This window comes from Phaethon aethereus (genome assembly GCF_964289735.1).
Source record: "Phaethon aethereus genome assembly, chromosome: 2".
In the NCBI taxonomy this organism is placed as follows: domain Eukaryota; kingdom Metazoa; phylum Chordata; class Aves; order Phaethontiformes; family Phaethontidae; genus Phaethon; species Phaethon aethereus.
Window position 1 is genome coordinate 134,149,725 of NC_138582.1, and position 17,976 is coordinate 134,167,700.

General features: G+C 48.6%; 1 protein-coding gene across 1 annotated transcript; it reads left to right on the forward strand.

The window, feature by feature from the left end:
• Positions 1 to 12,964: 12,964 nt before the first annotated feature.
• HOXA3 (homeobox A3) lies at positions 12,965 to 15,606 on the forward strand (the record flags this gene model as incomplete). Its single annotated transcript, XM_082015294.1, has 2 exons — positions 12,965 to 13,436; positions 14,837 to 15,606. 2 exons carry the CDS (start codon positions 12,965 to 12,967, stop codon positions 15,604 to 15,606), a joined length of 1,242 nt encoding a protein of 413 aa, XP_081871420.1.
• Between the last annotated feature and the right edge of the window lie 2,370 nt (positions 15,607 to 17,976).

Below are 17,976 nucleotides of genomic sequence, written 5' to 3' on the forward strand. Positions count from 1 at the left end.
GTAAAATATGGTGGCGTGACTTAATAGCTCCAAAATAAATAACAGAAAGTCGCTGGCACCATTTTCAGATACGCGCTCCATATTTAACACGAGTGGGGCAACCCAGTCACGACACGCTTGATCGATGATTATTGCCGTTTGTAACATGACTATTGATTAGGGATCAAAACGGCTAAGGTATGAGTTTGAGCCTAAAATGCCAGGGGGTTCCCCCTGTGCAGGAGCCGAGTGGAGCGAAAGGTAGAGCTAGGAATAACCCCAGGCAGCAGCGCCCGGGCTCTGCGACTGCAGATTGAACTTTCCATTTTCTTTTGTGTTTGCCAGTAGATTTTAACAGTCAGCGCTCTCAAATTTATGAGACGGCAATAAACAGCTTAGTAGGCTATTATTGCATGATTTTATGTAGACTGGAGTTCAACACCAAATTTAAAATTATTAGCGTAATTATGGAACTACTAAATTACCAAAGCAAAGTCTCTGCTCGGAAAGTTCTCCCAAGACAGACTTAATATTTCCAAGGCTCAGATGACACCCTTCCGCAAGAACTGTTATTTAATTATTAGCATTTACATTTACTGACAATTTTAAGATGCGTTAGATGGCTTTTATTAGCGAGAATGAATATGAGGGGTACATTATTATATCTGACAAATTAATATGTAAAGGTGATTCAGTAAGTGGCATGCGAATAATCTGACTATCGTCTTCTTGGATTGTGCAATATTGTTTATTTTAGGGGAAGACAAGCCGTCCAGGTTTTTTCCCTCCTTCAATGGTTTTCAGTGTAGGTTTTTTGTTTTTGTGTGGGGTATTTTTTTGTTTTTGTTTTTGTTTTTATTTTTTTTTAAAGGCTTTGGGCTCGATCCCGCTTCAGTGAGGTCAGTTGTTAGTCTCTTGTTGCGCTAGTGATGGCAGGATCGGGCCCTGGCTAACCGTTTGAATAAAAGCCCAACCACAATACGCCCCGCATTTAAAATGGAACACTTTCCGCGTTTTATTCAGCAGAGATGAACACCACGACTTGTGTTTAATGCCTGTTCTTGATTAAATGATCCTAAACAAAGGTTTCCCAGAGGAAAATAAAGCAGACATTCATGTAACAAGAGTTTGGAATGACAATATTTCCAAACACTTGGAGACAGAAGGCATAGCTGTCTACGGGAGGAAAAAAAAAAAATCCACAACCAAAACAACAACCCACAACCGCACGCGTTTATTTCTCAGCTCCCCGTGCATCTTCACCCGCGTGGGAGCCCACGCTCCGCGCCGGGAGCCCGCGCCCTCTTCATCCCCGCCCGCCCCGTTCCGGGGCTCTCCTGGCTCACCCGGCGTAAACCGCGTGCTGCCTCTGAAGGAGCAAAAATACCTCCCCCTTTGCGCTCCCCGGTAAGGTACTTTGTTTGTTGCTTGTTTACAGGGACCCCCGAAAAAAAACCCCAAAATACCGCTCGGCTTGGGCAGTGGGAGCCGGGAGCGCTTCAGCCCAACTCCGCGCAGCTGGAGGAGGTAAGAGCCGGGAAGCGCCCGGGCTGCCGGCCGCGGCTTTTGCGCCGACCGCAGCTGTAAGCAAGCCATTTGCCTAGTACCTGCATGCAGAACAAGCCCGCCGGAATGAGATTTTTGTTGTTTGTTGTTGTTGTGATAAATATTTAACCTAGCTGGATTTTTTTTTTTTCCTGGATTGGCTCTATTCATCTTCCGTGGGTGGTGAATGCGCGTGTCTGGGCAGACAAAGAAGCGTACGGGACCTGAGTGATCGCCATCCTTATAAAGGCTTTGGGGACAGGAAGGATGCAAAGTCATTTGGAGAGCGAAAGAGGTTGAGAATTTCTTTGTCCATTCTTAGCTCCTTCCCAAATCAAAGGCGTAAAGGCGAGGGAGAGCGGCGTGGAGCCATTTCGCTGTTGAATGGCTTTATCGCGGGCTTGTTTGTTTGCCTCCTCCTCGAGGAGTTCCGCAGACAGTCCTGCAAACGTGGAGTTCATGTGGGGATGTTAGAAAACCTGATTTTTGTCCGAGTGCATGCAGCAGAATGGATCGCGAATAAATTTCGGGGTTTTTGGCTGGCCTAGCCTGCTGTGCACCGGACGGAGGTCGGTGTTTGGTGGTTGCTGGAGTCCTTGATGTACTCGGTCCTTTGGCAAGAGAAATATAATGCTTTTCATAGTGACCATTTTCTTACGCCGGCCGCCGAGAGGGGAGGATTACATAGAATTAGCTCAAATTCCTGGTAGATTTACCTGCTTATTTTTGGACGCTCACGTACAATTAGTATATTTTACTACCTTTTAAAAGCGGCCATAAATTACAGGACTACAAGGGCTCTTTGTGTTGGCTTAATGGGCTGCTTAAATCTTAACTACAAAAAGGCGCTGCAAATGTCTATTCACGCTTGTGTTAGGAAATTAAAAGCGAAAATACGGTACGAAGGACCGGTGGCATGTACCCACAGCACTGCGTGCAGAGATATTTGGGATTCCTTAACGGACCCAACACTGGCAGACTCAGCTGACTCTGAGCAGGACTTCTCCCACAAGGGTACAGTCGATAGCTCTGTTCTTTTTATCTGCTTGGAAATGATCAAAGCCCAACTATCTCTATCAGACTCACAGATGTAGGTAAACAGATCTGCGTCCCAGCAGATCTCAAATCTTTCGAGGAAGAGAGGAAATAAATACTTACATCGTACGGTGATTCCCATTTAATCTCCACATGGGAGCGATAGGCTTACCTCTTAACAACTGGCATGAAAGCAAACTTGAAAGACAGTAAAAATTCTAGATCTAATTATATTGAAGGTGACTTTAAATAGCATTAATGCTAAGAGTGGCTATTAATGCCAGAGCTGGCAGAAAGGGTCTCTCTTAACGAAGGCACGTTATGAACTCAGATCTGTTTGTTGTTACTGAGCCTGGAATTTCAGCTCAGCTCGAAGCCATGTGTATAAAGCCCAGAAAAATCAGTAGCAGACCTACTGATAAACTCCACATTTTTCTGCTGGAAACCATGTTTCAGGTCTCCAAATCATCAAGGTAATAAAACACAATGCTGAATGTCCAGGAACAGGAACAAAGCGATATATGGGGTGGCGGGGGAAATCTAGCGTCTGCCACTCGCAAGATCATTTGAATTTGTATTTGAAAACTCGTGATCACGATACCAGAGCAAAGAAAGCTTTCTCCAAAATCGGAGGAAGGGAATCATTTACAGCTGCGATGCAGGACAGCACAAAGTTAGGCAGACTCCCCCTTCCGCCCTTCCAAAGCACACCCTGTGGAAGGTATTCACACGTCAAGAAGTTACTTTTCTTAAGAATTAATTAGTTTCCCCACTACATACGCGAAGTTAATTGTTAAACAGTAGTTTTAGCATTAACTTGACCATTAATACTAATAAAGATGTTCATAGAAACAGGGTTTTGAAGCCAATAGCCATAGCTAGCGTTAAGGCATTTAAGCTGACTTATGATTGTGATTTATTGCTTTTGTAGTTTCTATTTGCTCAGGACTGTAACTTCTAAAGCCATCTTTCTGCTTTTGACGCAAAGCAGTCGATAACTTTTTACAACAGCCCCGAGAAAGACTTGCTCTGCTTTTTCCAACATCTGCTCCGTTCCCCATTAATTCCAGTTTCACTGTTGCAGGAGAACTTCTATGTGTGTTTCTTTTAAGGGATCTGAGCGCACCCTATTTGAAAGAGCCGTGAATCCATCTCGAGTAGATATCAGCCTCCGTTTACGTTGAGTAGGAGGGCTGTGGAGTTAGGAGTTACCAGTCGTGCTGATAGTTACAGACTTGGGCATGTTGTGTGTGGCTAATGCTCTCTCTTTTTCAAAGATATATAATTTTTATTCCACTCCTTAGTGAGGGATAATGTATGTACACCCTGCTACTAGTTTAGCCTCTTCCATATGAAAAATTGCAAATTTTTCCTCTGTTGTAATTTCATGCTGACTTTGCTGCAACGTCCACTGCTATACACTGTTACTGATGGATTTAAAATCCAGTGGCCCACTCATACAATCCAGGCGAGAGTATATGAGGCTTGCCCACAACACTAAAAATCACCTTGAAAAAGAAAACTCCTTCCATTCTCTTCAATGACGTGCAGGTGAAGCAGTAAGAGGGGATATGCAGTTAGCGGAAAGTTTTCTTTGAGCTCGTGGAGGTTGATGGAAAGATTTAGGCAAGGCTATATACATCATGATGCAAAATGCTGGAGTCACAGAACTGGACCAGGAACACATTAAAGGTGTCAACTCTCTGATTTTCTTTGACTACTTCCAGAAAAGTTATGTGAGTTGAGGGTTTCTTTTGTTTGTTTAGCTTATTGTGTCAATAGTACAAGTTAAGCAATCCTACAGGGAAAATGTGGCGTGTTCGCACACAGGCGAAGCTGCCTGGCTCGGGGGCCGCATCCAGCTTTGCTCTTTTCTTTTCTTCTTTTTTTTTTTCTTACCCGTAGGCAGAGAACTCCCCCTCCCCAATTTTTTTTCCCCACCGTTAGAAACCTATAATTTTGTGCATCACTCAAACTAGCTGTATAGGAAATGCGTAAGCACAGGTTTAACAGCAAGGTCCCAAAAGGTTTTGCAAAATTCAGAGCTACGCCAGTGAAGGAAGGTGTATTCTTCATAGTGTGTTACAAGGACAAAAATCAACTAACCTCTTAGAAGAGACTCTTTTTTGCCTTTGTCAGGTAATTATAGGTCTTTTTAGTTTCTACAGGAGCCCTGATGTAGCGTGTGGGAGTTGAGCAAGCCCTGTACAATGGCAGGGTAGAGGCGGCTGGGGCGGGGGGGGGGGCTGCTAATCGTCCCATTGAGTAGGGGGCTGGAAATAATAGTATTAAGATTTGGGCTTTCTTCGGGGGTTGCAGACGACATGCGACGTGGAGCAGAGTGGCGGGCCTGGGGAGCAAATGTCGGTTAATTAGGCTAAGTATCAAAGTGCAGCGTAATCCCATATTATGAGAAGAATTCCTCTTACCTTCCAATGGGCTTTGTGTAAAGAAATATTGGTGTGGGAGGAAAAAGAATCAAACCAATCTCCCCCCCCCCCCGCAGTCATTTCCATCTCTTGGATTCCCTCCCCCCCCTTAAAACTCTTCTTTAACTTATTGGGTTAAGGCTTTAAAAAGCAAAGGCTCGCGCTAAGAAACCCTGTTCCTTCAATGATTCCCTATTTCAAATAAAAGGATTTAAGTTGACGTATGACCACGTGAGCACATAATACAGCGCATTATTGTGGCATTTGGAGTGGAGACCCGGTCTGGCTCCGTCTGCGATTACGCTTTTCCAGTTTCTGTTCAGAGCAAGCACTGCTTTCTATTATTTTTTTTTTTTTCCTCCTGCCCCCATCACCGTCCCCGCAAGAGCTGGCCATTTCGCTGACAGCTTTCGTTCCTTATGGAAAGGTTATTGTCGAGCCGAGAGGACGAAATGCTTCGTTAGAAAGGATGGATTTTATTTTAAGGTATTTCCGTTGATTGTTCATTTATGTGGTGAGTTATTGCTGTTCGAGGCAAAGGTCAGTAGCGGAGGCTGGAGCGAATGCGTGTGTGTGCGGGCGGGTGTGTGTGCACCCGGAGCCAGGCTGCTTCCCCCTTTGTTTCAATTTGCTGCGGTAAATATTCAACTCTCCCCTCGCAGCGAGCAGAGCAGGCAGAGTTTGCTTCTTTATTTATTTTTCTCCATAGAGATCCCACACTGCTCTTGATGGCCAGCTGCCTCAGCTCCAGCCCCTCGATTGCCATCTTATCATTATTTATGATCGGCTAGAGATGGGAAGCCTCTTTTATTGTCGTGTTTGGATTTTGTTGTTTGTTTTTTGTACTCCTGAATTTCACCTTATTATTTTATTTTATTTGTGTGTTTGTGTGTTTGTTTATTTATTTAAGTATTTGGGGAAGTCGGAGAAAACGATGCGGGGGGCGGGAGGGGGGGATGCTCCTCGGTCGGGGTCGTGCTCGAGTGTGCGGCGGCGGCGGTTGTTGTTTTATGGGTGTTTGTTCGGCCGCCGCCGCTCCGTAAATCGATGAGTATGCGATCGTGCTGCCATTTTATTTATGATGCTTTAGTGGTACTTTGTTTACTGTGCGCCGAGGGCTGCATGGGCGCTCAGCTCTGTGGTAAAGCTTCCCCTTCCCAGATAAACCAAGGGGCTCCTCTTTATTTCTCCGCGATGAGAAGGAGCTGAACGAAGGCCAGCCATGGCTTCGAACAATAAATCAGCCTTGGAAATGTGGTTTGGTTTTTTTGTTTCCCCCGCTCTCTCTGAATGGGGATTTGGAAAAGGAACATAAAAAGGGGAAGAGTGGAAATTATCTTCCAGGACAACAGATACTAATCCTAAATTCCTATCCATACCGTCGTTTACATATATATAGATATATCCGTAGGAACACGTATGTAAGTATTTGCATATACTTATAAATATGCGTGCGCAGCTATATGTGAAGAATGCGCTTTACATGAGGAAAATTAAAGATTGCTTGGCTATCCAAGGAGGGCAAAAATCTATGTAACACGACGTTTCTCCGGTGTGTCCCGGCTTTGGGAAAAGTCGGAGCACTGGGACTCGCTTTCCTCCACTTCGCTCCGCGCCTCTCGCCTATTCCTGCTGTATCATTTTGTGCCCAGTTACCGGGTGCTTCTCGTTATTCATCTTCTACGGGGTCAGAAAGAGAGGGAAAGAGGAAGAAGAGCAAACGAGGGTAAAAAATCCGCTGATACCAACCAACCAAACAGGTTATTTCCTCTCGGAGCGACTCGCGGCCGTTCTGCAGAGACCTGCAGGGCGGAGATGTTGGGGTGGTTTCTAGCTTTCCTGCTCTTTAAGCCGCTCTCAAAACAGAACTGACCCAAAGAATGCTATTTCCCTTTCTCGCCATACTGAAGCACGTTCTCCTTTCTTAGACCCGGCGTCTCTTTCTTTTCGGCGAGGGGAGGAAAGCTGTTTCGCTCCCAGCTGTGTGTCTAAAAGCCAAGATTGGCTTTGCCGTATTTTGAAATGGGCCAAAACGCGCCTCAAAAATAAATCCCATCTTTAATTGCAGCTCCATTACTTGGCAGCCTTTCCTTTGATTTATGACCCAGTTCGGATGAACATTGACCCAGTTAAAACACTCATAAATAATACAGTCCTGCTCTAGAGCAAAAGAAAGCAAGAAGAGTTTTGGAGGAGAGGGGGATTTCGGCGAGTTGTGTAAATAACCTCTGTCTGCTGAGCAAATAGCAAAGAGCCCGTTGCCATTCTTTAGTGTTAGAGAATATAAACAATAATTAGATTAAGCATGGCTTGCTTCGATAGTCCAGTCCTCCTCTAAGGCAGCTAATATCCCCTCCCAACTCTCTAAAGACTTGGCCAGGCAGCGCTTCCAGAATTGGTCCCCTTCTCCAGCAACTCCCCGCCTTGCTATTTCACTGCTTAGAGATCCCCCCAAATCAGCCTTGAATTATGGTGTTGCCCGCTTCCATTTCGGAGCATCCAAGGACAAAGCGCTTCATAGATATTATTTTATTCGGAAACTAAGAGTAATGCCATGGAAGGGTGTGGGGGGAAAGTCCCGCAGAGTTTAACCCTTCGGGAAGAAAAGGCAGCTCATTTCTGGCCCGGGAATCAGCCCCAAGTGCTTCCAGTCCCTCCCCGAGCTGAGCTCTATCGCTCTCCGCGGAAGGGAGCAGAAAGAAAATATTCGGCCTCTGGGAGGGAAAGACAGATAAAAGCAGCGGGGATCTGTGCGTTGGGACAATTATCCCGACATCATAAGAGACATAAAAAAAAATAATCATCTTCTCATGTTTAAAATGACCTCTTTGGGGAGAAAGGGGGCGTGGGGAAACGGGACTAATAGGCCAAATCTCGCAAAATGCTCTTTGCAGGCAGTAAGACGAGTGGAGGAAACACTTCAGTATTCCTACGAACCACTTCGGTTCTCACGATTAAAGTCCCTTGCAAATCCCTTCAGCTTTAAAAAGACACCCCCCCCCCCTCCCCGTCCCCGCTCTTAAATACAGACATGTAGTCAGAATATCCCGCTGGAGATGGCTCCAAAGTTTAAAGGCGCTCCTAGGAAAAGATCTCCCAGGCTTTCGGCAGGGCTCCCCAAACCGTCAGGCTCCCTGGCGTCCGCAGGTTTCGGCAGTCCCCGGCTGTCCTCTCCCTTGCCAAATCCTCCTCTCCCGTCCGGGGGGCTCCGTCGGGGCGCAGCGCTGCCTCTCGCTATTCGGTCAGGCAAGAAGGCGAACGGCTGATCAGCAAGTTTCAGAAGAAAGTGTGGGGTTGATTATTGACTAAAAAGACTTTTTTTTTTTCCTTCCGATGCAACATTCAAGGGATTGTTTGAAGGAAAACGCATACGCGGGATTTTTGCCTCTCCTCTCCTCCTACGCTGCCCGCTTCCCCTTTCATGTGGTGCCTTCTCACTTATGCCATAAGGAGCAAGTGTTTTCTGTTTTAGTGCTCTGTTTACAGCTTTGGTGTATGAAGTCATAAATCTTGCATAGCCATAAATGACAAAAACCATTGGTATGCGTAAGAGGCCACCCCAGCCTTATAGTGCTTTTTATTTCTCGCTTCCCCCTCGCTTTGTTTGTGCTTTAAGATGACGCTGGGCTCCCTCGTGCTTTAAACGCGCTAGTTATATTTTTAACGCCTTAATTAACGAAGTAACGTCAAATTTACACCTAGGCACTATTCGGAGCCTCCGTTTAATGCACGGAGCCCATAGTCCAGCTACGGTCTGCCAGCGGGCCAGGAGCTGCAACTTTATTGAAGTTCTCGTTTGCACGGTCGCTGCCGTGTTTCTATTGCAGGGAAAGGGCGGGGACGCACACACCACCACCCCGCAAAACCCGGGGCGCTGGAGAAAGAGGCGAGCGCCTTTCCCAGCCTTGCCGAGGAGCGGGAGGCGAAGGCGAGCTGTGCGGCGCCGGGCCCGCGTCCACGCGTGGCTGTCCCCACGGGCGACTGCAGGCACCCCGACCCGCCTGTGCAGCACATGTGTGTGTGTGTGTGTGAGCGCCTCTGTGCCCGTCCCGGGCGCTGGGGATATTTGGGGAGGCGGGGTGGGGTGTCTGTGTGTACATCTGTGTGTGTGCGCGCTCACGCATGCATGAGTTAATAATTAGTAACTCTAATGATTTCCAGCGTGGCTCTGAAAGCCTTGCCCAGAGCGGGGATCCTGGTGGGCTTCGGTTGGCTCTCCGGACCCAGCCCCGGCTCTCCGGGCTTTGCTCCCCTCCCCGCGACCCAGCCGGGGTTTTGCGGGGAGCGGCAGAGGGGCTATTCCGCAGCTGCCCCCCAAGCCCACCGGTAAGAGGGACAAACGCGAGCCCCCCACCCCGGCAGCACCCCCGGAGGCTGGTGAGAGGGACCCTTTGTGAGCGCCGTTTGTCTTCATTAGCATAATTTTCCTGGACTTTGGTGACGCCCGGGTGCGGGGGGGCCGCACTCCTTCCCTGCCGCGCTCCTCCGCTCCCCCCCGGCCCCCCCCGCCCCCGTCTTCCCCAGGCAGCCGCCTTTCTTCCTTCCTTCCTTTTTTTTTTTCTTTTCCCTTCTTTTTTTTCCCCCCTCCACTCCCCCCAACTCCCTTTCTCCTTTCCTCTCGCTCTTTCCCTTCCCACAGCAGCCCTGGGAAACATCCCCGTCCTCCGCGCCCCTAGCAGGGCGAGCCCGGCACGCCGGGAACCGGCTCGGGGCAGGGTGGGTAACCTGAAGCGGGAGGGGAGCGGGGGAGGCGAGTGTCCGGAGCGACCGACCCCATCCCGTGTGGAGCAGGGCTCGCCCCTCCCGGCCGGGGGGTGCCGGGTGCGGAGGGGCTGAGCCGGTGCCCACCCCGCGGCCGCAGGGAGCGGGCTGAGGGACAGACAGCCCCTGCTCCCCGGGCTGTGTCGCCTCAATAAAAAAAAAAAAAAAAAAAAAAGAGAGAGAGCGAGCGAGCACGCTGGCTTCCGCCTCAGTCGTCAGAAGTTAAGGTAAGCAGGCCACAAATACGCTGCTATCAGTCGTGAATGGCGGAGTTTATGTCCCAGTGATTTATGACCGTAGACTTAAATGTCGGTTCAAGAAGAGTTCACAAGCTGGGGCTTCCTTCCAGGCAGTGACTGATACCCTTACACTTCGTGTTCAGGCAGCTCTCTCTTCTCCCCCCCCCCCTTACCTTCTCTCAACTTTGTCTTTATCTTTCAGGAAATCTTTCAGGGGGGCTGCTTGTTTTTTCATCCCAGAGTCAGAGTTTGGGGCTCGGCTGGGAGTTACAGGGCAAAGATCTGGTGTGCTTTGAGAAGGGGGGAGGCGGAGGGGAGGAGAGGGTAGAGGAGAGCTGAAGTGGGGAGTGGGGGAAATGGGGGGACTTGCCTCCCCCAAGCAGCTTTCATCTGCTGTCTCCGGGCTGTCTGGGTGGGGGGAGAGGAGTTGGTAAAGGGCAGAGGGGTGTACTGCACACATGGAGATGGAGCCAGTTAAACGGGCACTGGAAAAATTGGGGGCTCAACTGTGTTTGTGAGCCCTGGCCTTTTTGTCTCCGAAGGGGAGAGGAGAGCTCTCCCCATTCCAGCACCGGCTGGGGTGGCAAACTTTCTCCCCCTTTCTCAAACTTGCTCCTCTCCTTTCTCTTAGGCACTGTTATTATCGTGATCGTTGTCGCTCTTAATCCCGCTATTCCCGCTCTCGCCAGGAATGGCCGGGCGCTCCTCAGGTTACCCCCGCGCCTCCAGAACTTTGTAGGAAGTGATTAACTTGGCGAAGCCAAAAGCGGGAGCTGATTTTTTGTTTTGTTTTGTTTGTTTTCCCCTTGCTGGCAGGCGGCCGAAGCTTCAATAATATTTCGCTTTCCCAGTAAATTTGCCTATTGTCTGCGGGCAGGAGGCTGCGGGAGCAGCCCCGCTCAGCGCTGCCCGTCCTGCTCGCCCCGGCAAAAGTCCCAGCGGCCGAGGGGAAGGCGAAATATTTGATGTCGCGATCATGAAAGGCAGATGCTTTTGTAAAATCACCGCTGGCCCATTATTTCCTTTTTCTCCTCGGTAGTGGTGTCTATATTCTCTCTTTCAAAGGAATTGAGAAAAATCACACCAGGCCTCGATAGCATCAGGAAGGAGAGGCGAGGAGCTGGAAATTGTGTGCGCGCCTCAGATCTCCATCGGCTTATTAGCTTAATAACATCCAAAGAGTTTGATTAGTGCAATAACAGGGTAGCCGCCCTGCTGTAGGTGTGTTACCTTCATTTTGTTACGATCTAACAAAGAGAATACTGTTTTCTAAGAACTTGTATAACTTGAAAGGCGTAAAATGAGCTCGTTTGGTGCATGTGTTGTGTAAGGCTTTTCGCCCCTAAGCATTTGTCCTCATTAGATGTTTGGGGAGGGAAATATCCAGCTGCTTAAGTACAGGGAAAGTGGCAAAGGAATGAGAGCTCTTCTGATCCGAAAAGACGTGGTTGTTTGTCACCAAGGGGGTAGGGGGACGGTGGGGAACACACTTTAATTCCTGAGAACAATGTAAGTGCGTGTGGAAAGAGCTCCTAGATCGGGGGTTACTCACAGGTCTCCTCTCTCATTAATGCGGGCGATTCTTTAACTGGTTATATTCAGGCAGGTAACCAGCAGACTTTAATCTGGGGAACAAAAAAATCCCAGAAAGAAAGAAGGACGGGGGACAAAAAAGGCGGGGAGGGGGGGAGAGAAAGGGATTCGCCCGGGCAGGAGAAGCATTCTCTGGGTTTGTGTCCACCCTTTCCCCAGCCAAGTGACCCTCATACATCAAATTACATAGCAGTTTCCAAGACAGAACCTATTATCACTAAGTTGGAAGGAAAGTTCAAGCCGTGGTCATGGAGATGAACGCTGGTTTTTCAGGTTCCTGGTGTGTTTCCCCCCCCACCCCCCAATCCATCATGTTTTAACAGGTAGGATCTGGCTGATTCCACGAAAAGTTAGCGTCTTGAAAATCAGTGCTGAAAAAAACCAACCAACAACGGCCAAAGCGCTCAACCTGCCTCTGCTGGCCTCGCTGGAGGGGCTTCGCGAGGCACCGGGTGCAGCTCGGGCTCCAGACCCACTCGTGGGTGGGAAGCAGGCGCGGGGGCTGCATGGGGCGGCCCGGCCACGCTCCGGGGGCCGAGCGGGAGCCGCTGCGGGCGGCGGCCGGGGCTGGACCGGGAAGAAACGACTGCCCCCGGGGTGCGGGAGCAGAGCGGCTCGGGGTGCTGTGCGAGCACGGAGTGGGGGAGGCGCTGGCTTTGTTTATTTTCCTATCGAGCATTTCATAGACAAGCCAAAATCCGTCACTTGGGATCGGGGTGTATTAATATCCCCAGCTGGGAAACCCTTCCACCCCGCTCCTGCCCCCTGCCACACGTAGACGGGAACATTCTCATCTATTTCTTTGAAGTTGTATGGAGAGCCGTAACCTGGAGAGAAAGGCTAAAAATAAAACGACGCCGGTTACAGGAGAGGGTTTGATCCTAGAGCTGGAATGAAGGAACAGCCCATCCCCTTTGCATTACCGATTCCTCGATCACCCTAATCTCAGAGGCTAGTATTAAAACAGCCTCTTGGTGATAAACGATCAAACCCCTTGCCGTGCGGTGCCCTGCTCTGTTTCTTAAGAAGAAAGAAAGAAGAAAAAAACCCTAGAAAGCCCCTATCCCGGTGCAGCAAAGCACATATTTGTAGCTGCCAGTAAATTCAAGCAGCTTTTATATCGAAACGCTCTGTGCCTGAGGCCAAGTCATGCTGCTAAATATTGCTGACCACTTTTTCTTTTATGGCTTTCATGTCACTTAGCTATTGAAAGTAAGATGGATTTGTACCATTTCTTCACCCTGCTCTGCTCTCCCCACACCCCAGGTCTGCCCGGAGAGGCCATTGGAGGAAGAGTGCCACGTGACAGAGGGGTGCCAATGTTATTCTCCAAGGGTGTCAAGACCCTGTCAGTTTGCGAAATAAATATTGGGAAACAACGAAATGCAAAAAGCGACCTACTACGACAGCTCTGCAATCTATGGTGCCTACCCCTACCAAGGAGCAAATGGTTTCACTTATAATGCGAGTCAGCAGCAATATCCTCCATCTTCATCACTTGTGGAAACTGAGTACCACCGCCCCGCGTGCTCCCTCCAGTCCCCCGGCAGCTCCGTGTCCCACCACAAGGCCAATGACATCAGTGAGAGTTGCATGAGGACCCTCCCCAGTCAGCCGCTCCAGCCCCCCGGCCTCGCTGACCCACAGGCCCCACCGCAGCCACCTCCGGCCCAGCAGGCACAACCTCCACCTCCGTCCTCCACCTCACCATCTCAAAATGCCAGCAGCAACCCTGCCCCGGCCAACCCCACCAAGAGCCCAGCTCTTAACTCGCCCACCATGTCCAAACAGATATTCCCATGGATGAAAGAGTCTCGGCAAAACACAAAGCAGAAAAACAGCAGTTCCAGTTCAGGTATGAAACACACTCCCCGCTCTCCCTGGGTACCCTGGGGCTGGCCATGTGTCCGGTGGGGGAGGAGGGCAGCCCTGCTCATCCTCATTTCAGGGAGGGGAGGGAGGGGGCTTTTTTCCTTCCTCTCCGAGTTGACTCCCTTCAGCTTTTGGAAAGGGGTTGCCACCACTCACAAGGGGAGCTCAATGAACAAACCACCCCTTGCAAAGCTTTCCAGCCTTGCAGGGTAGGTCCAAAGTGATTTTGTTTCCTAGTGGCTAAACCACTTGTGCCCTCCTGCATCTATCGCATTTCCTAGGTAATCCCCCCTTCAGTAAATCATGTCAGTGTGGAGCAGCCCAGGCCTGAAGCCAGAGGCCTGTCCCGAGTACTTTGTTGGCACGGTGCTGTTAGATTAATAAGACAGTGACCTATCTCTGCTGAAGTGTAACAGGAATAAAATAGCTCATAATCATGTGCAGGCAGGATCAATGCCCTGCATGCAGTCAGAACCTCTTCCTATTTTAACAAGCTGATTGGCAAAGTTATGAGCTTGGTAAACAACAATCATTCTGGAGTGCCATGAACTTCAGCCCATAAAATATTATTTGAGGGATGGAAGCCCAGGAGTCGGGATGATATTAACCTCTTACTCTTTTCCTCTTAAGTGTGCTTTGGAAACAGAGTCCAAAACTTTAGCAAATGTCTTTGCCAGTCTGCTTTTTAAAGCCCTGGTAACACTGCTGTTTACAGCCTTCCACATCATGTATTTATTTTATTAAAAAGCAGTAACATTTAAATGTATCTGTATGCCTATATGCAAGTCTAGCCACTTCATGTTCTTTTTATGTGTACTATACTTCCCAATCACTACCATATGTTTATGATATATGCTAGATGTGATAGAAACACTATGCTGTCAATTCTATGCTTATACATTCTAATGTTACATTGTAGATACCTAACTTTCAGGCATCTCTAGCTGGTGTTTATACATTAGGGTTTTCAGAAAAAGAGGGCTGCGGGTCTTTACAGCAATGGAGATCAGCTAGTTCTTGAAGACCCTGATCCCACTATGTTAGCAGAGCCATAGGTTCATCTTCAGAGATTCTAAAACCCACTGTGTTTCCCTGAACTTTTCTTATTCCTTTATGCAAAGCTCAAGGTTTGTTATATGCTGTCATTCTTAAAGGAAGCAAGTATAGCCATATAGTGACACTAATGAGGTGAAGGGAGTCTATTGAGGTTTGTAGCTTGGCCCACCTGAGCTCACACCATGGGGGAGTACTGGTTGCACATGTGGGTGTCCATGTCGCGTCTGAGAGCTGGACTCCTCCAGGTGCTGGTGTTGTTGGCCGTTGTATCTCGTTGCTGCATCCGAGTTCGCCATGCTGACTGTGTTCTTTGTGTGATTTACATAGGTGAGAGTTGTGCTGGTGATAAAAGCCCTCCGGGGCAAGCCTCCTCTAAGCGAGCCCGTACAGCTTACACAAGTGCCCAGCTGGTAGAACTGGAAAAGGAGTTCCACTTCAATAGGTACCTTTGCAGGCCACGAAGGGTAGAGATGGCTAATTTGCTCAATCTCACAGAAAGACAGATCAAAATCTGGTTTCAGAACCGCAGAATGAAATACAAAAAGGATCAAAAGGGCAAGGGCATGATGACCTCTTCAGGAGGACAGTCCCCAAGCAGAAGCCCTGTCCCTCCAGCTGCTGGGGGATATCTAAACTCTATGCATTCTTTAGTAAACAGTGTCCCCTACGAGCCCCAGTCGCCTCCGCCATTTAACAAGCCTCATCAAAACACCTATGGCATTCCTGCATCGTATACTGCTCCTCTTAATAATTGCCCACCTCCTCAAAAAAGATACACGGGGACGGCAGCTGTGACACCTGAATATGATACTCATCCTCTTCAAGGCAACGGTTATGGGAATCCACATATACAGGGAAGCCCCGTCTATGTAGGGGGCAACTACGTGGAGACCATGACCAATTCTGGGCCTTCCATCTTTGGTCTAACTCATCTCCCTCATCCTCCCTCTGCCAACATGGACTACAGCGGGGCTGGGCCAATGGCCAACAATCACCACCATGGACCTTGCGATCCACACCCAACATACACAGACCTTACCGCTCACCATCCTTCTCAGGGAAGAATTCAGGAAGCGCCCAAACTCACCCATCTGTAAGAGACAGGAGTCACTAAGTGGAACACCAAGCCCCCAACTTTTGGAAAGTACTCACCCCTTCCCTTCTCTCTCCTCCCCTCTCCATATGCCCTCCCCTCCCCTTCTCGTTTCTTTTGTTTGTTTTGGTTTGTTTCGTTTCCTTTGGTAAAAGCGTTTTCTAGTTTATGTGACGTAGCAATATTTGTTGCTTGAATTGCTCTATAGTTTCACTAGTGGATATTTATCTTCTTGAACTGTAGCCTTGTGTCTCACTTTGGGAGTATGCAGAGGCTTTATACTTTACCTTCTACACTTTTATCAAAACAGGGTATATGAACAAATTTTCTATAAAAGGAATTCTTAAATGTGAATTTGTTCGTACATGATTGATCCCACGGGGAAGCAATTTTTTTTATTGCACTTCTTTTAAATAGCGAGAAAGACATCAAAAGCGCTTGGACAGGGACTCCCTGGACAATTATTAATACGTGTAAGTCTTTCAATGTGTGTATGCTGGTGAACATTCAGATTTATTTATATTTTTTTTTGCAAACATTGAATAATCTAAGTGTTTAAAATTTTATTTATCCCCATTTGTTCATATTTATATATATATAAAAAATCTGTACCCTGAATATTCAGGAAGTATTTACCTGGCCATGTGTTAGATGGCATATCGGCACGCATAGGAAATATCATTTGAAAGGAAACTATAGCTCCTTTTATTAAAAATGGTGATAACAATGATGATGACGATGCAATAAAATATGGGAAAAAAGATCACAGTTTGAATACTTTATGCTTGTAACATCCAGCTGGGCGGAAAGCGTGTGAAGCTGAAAAGGCTAGATTTGTTTTGAAAGTTATACATTCCTTGCTGCTCACGTTCTGAAAAAAAAATAAAGTTTTTATTCTGAATAATAAAGAGTTAAGAACAAGTTCTTCGCAGCGCAAGGGAAGGGAGAGCCCTTCATGACGTGGGGAGTTGGGAAACTCGTCTGTAAACTTACACGAGGACCCGCTCGCCCACCCGAAGGGCTCCGCGACGCCTTTTCAGCATTTCATAGTCAGGGAGGGGAATTCTATATATTTTTTTATCTCCCCGGGCGGGGGGGTGTGTGCTCAGGGCCCGCGGCAGCGGCCGCCTCCTCCTGCGCCCGCTGCGCGGTGCCCGCCCGGAGCGGGGCGCAGGCAGGCGCGGGTCGCCCCCCGCCCCGGCGGTTCGGAGGGGCACCGGCCGCGGAGCAGCGCGGGGAGCGTCCCCCGCCTCCCGGGCAGGGTGCGGAGGGTGGACGACTATCTTGTTTGTGAAGCACATGGGAGCGGAGCTCGGGATAAAGCCCCGCGTGGGTGTGGGCGCGGGCGCGGAGGGGCCGCCTCGTCCCCGGGCCGGCCCGCTGGGGCAGGAGGGGGGCCGGGCGGCGGCGTTGGGAGCGAGGGTGGTAGAGCAGGCCCCCGGCCACCCCCCAAACCCGGCTGAGGAGTGGATGCCGAGCACTGCTGCCTCCGGACACGGCTCCTTCCACCCGCCACTCCCGCCGCCCTCTTTTTCCCTTTTTCTTAAAGAAGTGGAATTTTTTCTTTCTTTTTTTTTAATTTAAATTATTGTCTTTTTTTTTTATTTTGGGGTTGTTTCATTTTTGCTGAGCCGCTTTCCTTCCCCACCGCAGCTTGAAGCTGTGGGGGAGGGGAGCCTTGTGTTCCCTCTCTTCCCGCGGGGGTGTGGATGTGTCTGTGTGTGTTGCGGGGGACACACACACACACACACGGTACTACAGAAGGGCGACTGTCCCGGCCCCAAACGGGCACCCGCGGGGGTCTCCGGTCCGAATCGATTCGAGGTGGAAGGCAGAAATCGGCAAGCGTGTGCTTAAATCCGATTTTTCTTCCTTTCAGCCGAAATGTCCGTAATTTTTAGATTGAAACTTGAAAGATAAATCAAAATGGACCTTAATAGACTAGGTAAAATATACCCCTGCACGTTTATAAAGACATATTCCTATGCTGTGTAGATAATAACGCACGCTGTTCACCATCTGTATCTTTTAGAGCAAAGAAAAAAATGTCGCCATTTTGGTCTCATGCTGAAATATTATTAATCTTTGGGCTTTATCTTGTTCACAGAACCATCCTTGCCTGATGCTGAAACATTGTCATGCATCCATGAATCTATATAGAGTTTTTCTGCATAAGTAGATAAAGCATGCTCGAAGAAAGGGATTGCAAATATATTTATACGTGCTGTTTATTGTACATAGATATGTAACCGTGGAAGGAAAGGTTATGTAGATTGATATCTTTCATTGAAACTTGATTATTACCCAATACAAATCAACGACTGATTATTATTTTGTAGGCGAAGGAAACATTTTTGGAACACGGCAAGACATT